This window comes from Momordica charantia (assembly GCF_013281855.1).
Source record: "Momordica charantia cultivar OHB3-1 chromosome 2 unlocalized genomic scaffold, Mcharantia_2.0 BLBB01000002.1, whole genome shotgun sequence".
Lineage (NCBI taxonomy): Eukaryota > Viridiplantae > Streptophyta > Magnoliopsida > Cucurbitales > Cucurbitaceae > Momordica > Momordica charantia.
The window spans coordinates 6,618,245-6,626,250 of NW_028275160.1; the positions used below are offsets into that span (position 1 = coordinate 6,618,245).

Sequence of the window (8,006 nt, forward strand, 5' to 3'; positions counted from 1 at the left end):
AAATTAGAATTATAGGAACAAAATAGACATTTTAAAAACCAAAATAAATCAAAGCAATATTGTATTTTAACCTTAAAAAAAAACCTCCGAAAATAAGAGGTTAAAAGTAAAATTTAGGAGCATTCGGAAATTATTTAAGAAAACATCTTTAGTATTTAAGAAATTATTTATCCTTAAAGACTATTTTTAGGAGCTCTTTTGGGTGACTTAAAAAAGTTGATCTTTTGCATTCGGAATCAATTTTCATGAAATAACTTCTAAGATTAAAAAGGGAAAAAACTTTGAGAAGATAACTTTTAAAGAAAACAGTCACTTAAACATACTATTACTGATTTTTAATTATTAAAAAGAAAAATATAATTCAAAATTGCTCTAAATTAACCCTTCAATTTTCTTCATCCTAATTCCTAAATGAGTAGGGTTGGCAACCAAACTTCTTGTCCATGGAAGAATGGGCGAAAAAAGGGCTAAAACCAAATTGGTTGGGTCATTAGAGAAGGGGCCAGTCAGTCAAAAGAGGAAGATCTTGGGATTTGAATTTATATGATTGATACCAAAATCGAGTTCTCTCTCTTGAGGCTCCTGCTTTCTTTGGATTCTGTTTTTGCAAACCAAAACTCATCTCCTTGCTGCGTTTTAAGCAAACATGATGTTGACAATTCACCTTGTTCCTAACAAAAGAACGTCCCATCTCACAGAACCTAATTGGGCATCCTTACTTTTTGGGGCCAATCTGCATAAATAATACAGCTACCCATATCACAGCTTTCAAGAAACATAATTTCCAATTTCTGAGGTGCTTTCATGTTCCAACTGTATAGTGTTTCCTGTAGAAGCACTTGATTAATAATGCACTAAGAATGGAGATCTTGAAAGGGATGGTTTCAGAATTTAAACCATGCTGAATGAGGAAATCAAACTCTTACACCAATATGATTAAAATGAATCATATTTGGAGAGAGAATAATGTTTGTGTACCTCGTGGATCAAGAAAACAAGTGGAATCCAAGCCTGTAAAAATTACTTGGGCATCCACAATGCAGCCCCCAAGTAATCCAACTCATGGAACTAAAGAAAGGATCAACAGCATAGTTTTTAAGATCCATCATTCTCCCAGAATTGAACATGGAAGTGAAAAAAAAGCTGGACATTCACATTCACTGCAATAAAGCAGAATCATTTCAAGACCAAACTTCCTGGCATTTTGATGGGGGAAGAGAAGGGGCGGTGTCCCACTCAAATTAATCATAACAGAATCTGTTCTGATTGCAAATAAAATTATGTTTGAATCGCGACATCTCAACAACAGGATTGCAGCGCAAGAGTATATATCAGACAACCGAGTAATCTAATTAATTGCATATTGCAAGAAACGAAGAAATGAAGACAAAATCTATCTTGAAAAACCGAGAAGCTTAAGACCTTGGCTTCTCCTTCTTTTCCTTAAAGAGAGCCAGAAGAGATACACCTGACACCTTCACCACCTTAAATCTGACTCCGGGAATATCACCAACAGCATGTCCTTTTCGGCCAAATCCAGCAATGAGAACCTCGTCCTGTACACGACCATGAATATTATTGCAAAAGTTGAACAAATAACAGAGAGCAGGTAATAGTAGCCAAAATCTCAGTGGTCGCAACCCACTCCCGCAAATACTTACATTCTCTTCAATGTAGTTCAAACAACCATCATTTGGGACAAAGGCCGCGATCTTCTTCCCGTTCTTAATAAGTTGAACTCTAGCACACTTCCTAATAGCAGAGTTAGGCTGCTTAGCCTCAATACCACTGCACGTTACACCAGAGAATTACTTGTTAAAACTTAAAATTAGTTTTAGCTAATAAGCCTAAAAAATGCACTACTAAAATCATCTTACATCTTTTCTAGGACGATGCCTTTTGCATGTGACGATCCAGCAAATGGCTTCTTCCACTCGTTTCCAAGATGGGATTTCTTGTATGCTTTGTCAGCCCACCTTTGCCTTCTACGGTGGGACTTCAACTTGCGACCAGCTCCCATTCCACGTGTCTTCCTGTAAGATATTACTACTGCTTTAACAAAGAGGATACAACTGCCGATGTGCAGCAAAAACATAGAATCACGGAGCTTTTTCCCAATACCCCAAAAGTCTAGTCAATTTTTCCTCTAGATGAAGGCAATTAACATAAAACAAATAGCAGACTTAAACATGTGACTTCTAAACAAAACATAGATTCACATCAATCGTATTTCTTCTTATCTGTAGGTTAGGAGAATACATATACACCATTAATAATGCTTGTGCCAATTTTTCCAGTGTGGTGGCAGACAAATACTAAACAAAACATAGATTCACATCAATCGTATTTCTTCTTATCTGTAAGTTAAGAGAATACATATACACAATTAAGAACGCCTGTGCCAATTTTTCCAGTGTGATGGCAGACAAATACTGTAAATGTTGTTGTGTCAAAAAACAAGTGCAATCAAATTATTGTTGCACAAATTCGTTAAATCAAACTGAAACCATAGTCACCAACTTGTTATCCGGGCACAAAGAAATACGTTAGCATGTCCAAACTTTCAACATTTTGCAAACCAAACAAAGCAAGTAATCTGGCATTGTCATCCAAAAACCTTAGACAGCTATAATGAATATTATTCCCACACCGAGGAACGATTGTAACAAACAACGCCTCAATTATACAGTGAAAAACGAAATAGGTCGCGTCACTTGCAATAGCCAATGACAATATCAACAGATTTACTTCGGATTGAGAGCACGGCAACTGGGTAGCGCAATTCATCCTTCGTCGCCATTGCCATGGAGTTAAATATATCTATCAACTTCGAGAAACTAATATAACCATTTCAGTTCGTGGAGTAAATTTTACTTATCAGTCTTCCTATAGATAAGATCCAGTAAAGCAATGAAAATCCCGACTTAGAACACTTCCTTCCCCAGAACGTTCATCTAGATAAACAATTAAGAGCAACCACCTAGAATGACGAAACAAAACTTACCCCATTGTGAGGGTGAGAAGATGATCTCCGACTGCGAGATTAGGGTAGCGGAGTTCCGATGAAGCTGCTCTGGATGACGCCGCCGCAACGTCTGTGAATGAAACCCTAGGTTTCTTGGCCCCTTTTTATACTGTTAGGGTTCTTTGCTAACCCGATCCTCACTCTAATGCTACTAATTTGCCACGTCGGCAACGCCTCTTCGAACTTGTTTTTTTTTAATCCTCTTTTGTTGTAATTTACTCGCTTGTTCCGGCAATATATAATTGTTAGAGATACTTGATTTTTATCTTTAAAATTTGAATTTAAATAATAAATGAAATTGAATGTTCCTAGAACTTAATAAAAAAATCATTCAAAAATTAACCCCATAAATCGCCTAAAATATCAAATATAAAAATAAAGAAAAACCCAATAGCAAAATCAAATAGGCAAAAAAAATTCTTAATAAAAAAAAGGACAATATATTTTTTTTTTGCCAACTCCTACCATGATTACCATGATTTGAATTCATTCCATTTAAACCTTTTGCTATACACATTCAATTAGCTTAAAATAATGCCTCTCTACTCGTTTAATAATAATGCATCTCAATTAATAGAAGTCATCAATTTAACCACTTATGTTAAGCTAAATTTTGATGAAATTACAACTTCAGTTAAATGCAATAGCAATAAAATAATATTCCTATTTCAGTCCATGTACATTGGTTAAATACAGTGGTTCACATGTATAGTATTACATGGAGATGAGCTTTTAAAGAAGAGGCTACTTTGCATAATTCAAATAGAGTGTAAAAAACTTCACAACTAATAAAAAATAAACCAAAAATATATCTTTCTAAATTCGTGCACACCTGTAAATAAAGACATCTATTACTATTCAAAAGATAGATCATTCGACCCACCAAGTCATTCCTTCCAAACATGTTGTACAAGAACAGCCCAAAAAAAAAACCTTAACTAATGGTTTCTTCCTGGCTCATACAATTCAAAACTTAGAAAACTTGAGGAAGCAGGGAGATATGGGGACTTTCTTTACTTTAAATTTTATATTCGAGTGTGACACTTTGGTAGGCATGGCTTCAAAGAATTTCACTTCTTAGCACCTCTACAATGTGCTCTTATTAACCGTTTGCTTCACATCCTTGAGCAATATCTGAAGATTTTGCAAAGATTTGCTTCTCCATACCACCCCGCCGCACCAAAAACTGCAGGATGTTGGAGGAGACCAAATTGGATGGAGAAAAATAATCACACAAGGGCTTTTGCCTTTTCGTCAAACAGTTGTAAACACAATCACAACTGTGTTTGTCCGGGAGATTTCAGCACTCGTCCATCAAATCCTCGAATCTATTGAAGAACAATAAGAGCCAGTACTCGTAGTCCAATTTGCAAACCGTCGTGTTTAAGATAAATTGACATATCACCTGATAAAACCAGTTTACACTATACAGGCTGTCCTTCATCCAAGTAGCCAAGAAAGATTTCAGGTTAGAGTTGATAGTGTAATAATGATGATGATCATCTTAGCAATCTTGTCCTTCACATGATCTTCCATGGTAATTTAGCGTAGCTGGGGTGGCCACCATTAAAACAGGAAACGCCTTTCCGATTTCCCTAGGTACTTCATGGTGCTCGAGCAATCGATATGTTTGACTAAGCCTCTGCCTTTTCCTATCTACCTTCTTTTTCAAAATTCATAGTTTCAATTTCCCCACGCGATTCTTCTTCTTCGTTAGACCACCTTTGACTGCATATAAACTATAAAGCATTAACAAGTGCATGAGGGCCTACTTCAGAAATTAGGATGTTCCCTTTTCTAGTCATTAAATCAAGTACACTGTATAAGCATATGCAAAAGAAAGCAACAGTACTTGAAAGTCAATTTTTTTTTTTTTTTTGAAATAATTTAGCGTAGTGGCTTTATTGTGTACAAAACGTGATTACTTGTTGTGATACAATACTTGAAATACGAACTTTTTTCCAATAATTTGGTTTGTTCAGTCTTTGACGTAGTACAAAGAGACATTTTGAATTGGCTAACTGCCAATCCAAAGTGCAGAAAGTGGAGCAATTATCAAGACGAACTCTGTATGTCTACCACTATTGCATAGAAGGTGCAGTGGCCAGCCTCAAAAGGAGCCAGACGAACATGTCTCTGACATTAAAACCATTTTCTTTTGTTTGCTTATGACATTTCCATTGGACAATTCAGGAGCAACTAATGATCAAAACAGACTAACCCCCCAAGGAGGAAAGTATGGATGGAGAAGGCAAAACCCAGAAGATATTTTTTAAATGGCAGAGAGTATAACAAAATATTAAATTATACTTTTAACATATTATTTTGAGTTTAGTAGTAGTTTAACATGTATCAAACCATAAAATTCTATGTTCAACCTCTTGTCATTTCCTCAAATATTTCACTTGTTAAGTATTTTGCTAATTTTCAACCCAACAGCTATTGAGCTTTTTAATTTAAATTTTGAGGTTTCTGGTAATCTAACATCAACTAATCTTTCATCTCGAATGAGTGATTGTTTGTGTATGTATTGTGGGGATTGGATCTTTACATTCAACAATGTTCAGTTGGGTTGTTTTTATTCCTGAAAGTATGGATACTTCAACAATTTCCTACACGAAAAATATTCAAGTTTAATTGGAAGAACATGATTGTGTTGTGATGTGACTATATCATCTTCAAAAGAATCAAAACCCATTTAAAACTGAACATCTTAAGTGGCTCTAGCTACTCAATTTTCATTATACATGAAGAACCACCGGGAATTAGGCAAATAACAAATAAAGAGGTTACATCATATCTTACTTGGTATAATTCACACTTTTGCAGGATTTTCACGGCACTGTTCTGGACTCCATCTTGTAACCGTACGTTCTTCAATGGAGTAGCTGTCCAAAAATGAAGGAGAAACAGAACTGCTTCCATTGTTATTGACGCTAAGAACTAGCAGCGTTTTTGCAACGCTTCCACAGAGCCGAATTGTGCAGAGAAAATCAGACCAAACTCTCAATCGCCCATTTTCGTTACTGTCTCCTCCTCCTTCGGACAACACAAGAACAGCAAATTCAGAGTGGACGAGAGCCGGATGGTGACGATAAGCCACAAAATCAACCCCGTATTGAGATCCAGGTCTGACAACCCAATTCTTCATCCGGAGATGTTGATAAGCCTTGTAAAACTCAGGGAACGTAGCCTTTTGGGACTTCATATACTCCCACAGCTGTTCAGCATTCTTTTCACAATCTTGTCCATCGACAATTTTGAGGCATTTCAAATGACAGGACAAGTAAAACGCCTCCTCCACGCCCAATTGAAACCATTGCTTATCCTTATCGGCTGTAACAATGGGTCGACCGAAACAAGCGCGATTGAAAAGATCGGTTTGTTCTTCATCTGCTTGATAAAGTACACTACATCCGGACAATAGTCCCTGAGCGTCCGATTGTGTTAGAGAAGATTGAAGCTGAAGTACAATCTTCGACATGGGATCTGCTAGAGCTTTGGCTTCTGAACCCTTCCCTTTCCATCTTGGCCCCATTTAAGCCGGCCTGAAAGAGTTGAAACAACGAAATCGAGGTTTCAAATTTGTGCCCTAATACGTCGATTCACAAGATCAGGAAGAAAATGAAGAAATGAAGGAGAATCCGATAGAGACGCTTCACAAAAAAAGGAAAATTGAGAAGGACGGCGGCGGAGGGGAAAGCTAATAACTTGCCGATCGAAAAATGGCGTTCCTCGCCCCAGTCTCGCCTTTATGGGTCGGGTTCGCCGGTTATTTTGTTCAAGAAAGTTTTAATAAATCTATGAATTAAAAAATAAATTAAAAAAAATTGTTGATTTTTTTCTTGTACAATAAAACAATATGGAGGGGAAGTGTCGAATAAATGCATGAATTTTATATTTTGTATCAAATATATTTTCTTTTATATAAAATCAAATAAATTTATTAATTTTATATGATATGTCCCTAAATTTTCAATTTTATGTCCTTTATTAATATTAATGTATAATTTTGTTTCTAATATATTATTTAATATCTAATAGATTTTATCCAAGAATTAATGACATATTCGATATTTTTTAAAATTCATATATATTAAAATAAATTTTAATTTTATGTTGAGACCACAAATTTTTATACACAAAATTAAAAATTCATGAGCCTAACAAACAATCTTATAGTTTGAGGATCTATCGTACAAAATTAAAATTTTAAAGACTTAATTAGATAATTTTTAAAATTTAGAGATGTATTAAATACAAACTTGAAATATATGAAACAAAGTTATAATGAAATATCAACATGACAAATGTCTCTAACCAATAAATCATAAGTTCAAATCACCACATATTATCCAAGTCTATGTTGTATTAAAAAACTTATAATTTAATAATAAATAAATATATCTTGCGCTTTGGGCTTGTTGCCCAATTAGGGAGCAGGGGAAGGGATGAGCGGGATATTAAAAGATGGAAAGACATAAGAAACCAAACCCTAATCTACGAGAGGGGATGGAGAAGTAGACGGTAGCATAGGGTTACGTGGTATTTACAAAAATGCCATCATGCAAGTGCATAATATATTTTAAAAGGAATTAGTACGTTTTAAAACTAATTTAATTTATTTAGAAGTAATATTTCGATTATGTTCGATTATTTACCGATATTATGCATAATTGAAAATCTAGCCACTTTGCTGTAGTTGGTGTGGTCTGATTCGATATTTTATCGATTCGAATTTTCGATTGGATTCGATAAAATATCGAATAGAGTGATTACAATTAACACTTGAGTAGTGAGTCTTTTTTTTATATTAAAATTAAGTTGACGTCACGTGAGCTGCTTTTGAAACAGATTTACCTTAACAAGATAAATAAGTATAAAGAAAAGATGATCAGTTTAGACCATGAGAAATAGCCATTTTTGTCGATATGTAAGTTGGTTAGTTGCTAGGGATATGGGTGAGGGAGATAGATGAAAA

At 35.0% G+C, this 8,006-nt stretch overlaps 2 protein-coding genes across 3 annotated transcripts; both read right to left on the reverse strand.

Annotated features, from left to right (window-relative positions):
* Positions 1–1,241: 1,241 nt before the first annotated feature.
* LOC111015536 (small ribosomal subunit protein uS12) lies at positions 1,242–3,164 on the reverse strand. The gene is made up of 4 exons (XM_022290600.2): positions 3,005–3,164; positions 1,878–2,033; positions 1,662–1,788; positions 1,242–1,556 (listed from the first exon to the last, which is right to left on the reverse strand). The coding sequence occupies exons 1-4, from the start codon at positions 3,007–3,009 to the stop codon at positions 1,416–1,418; spliced, it is 429 nt and encodes a 142-aa protein (XP_022146292.1). The 5' UTR covers positions 3,010–3,164; the 3' UTR covers positions 1,242–1,415.
* A 696-nt stretch (positions 3,165–3,860) lies between these two features.
* On the reverse strand, positions 3,861–6,800 carry SEN1 (splicing endonuclease 1). Of its 2 annotated transcripts, none has more exons than XM_088120479.1 (2): positions 5,831–6,800; positions 3,861–4,764 (listed from the first exon to the last, which is right to left on the reverse strand). In XM_088120479.1, the coding sequence occupies exon 1, from the start codon at positions 6,561–6,563 to the stop codon at positions 5,841–5,843; it is 723 nt and encodes a 240-aa protein (XP_087976605.1). In that variant the 5' UTR covers positions 6,564–6,800; the 3' UTR covers positions 3,861–4,764; positions 5,831–5,840. The 2 variants fall into 2 exon arrangements, with proteins under 2 accessions (XP_087976605.1, XP_022146301.1); XM_022290609.2 differs by having other exon boundaries at positions 3,861–4,753; positions 5,831–6,798.
* Positions 6,801–8,006: the final 1,206 nt, after the last annotated feature.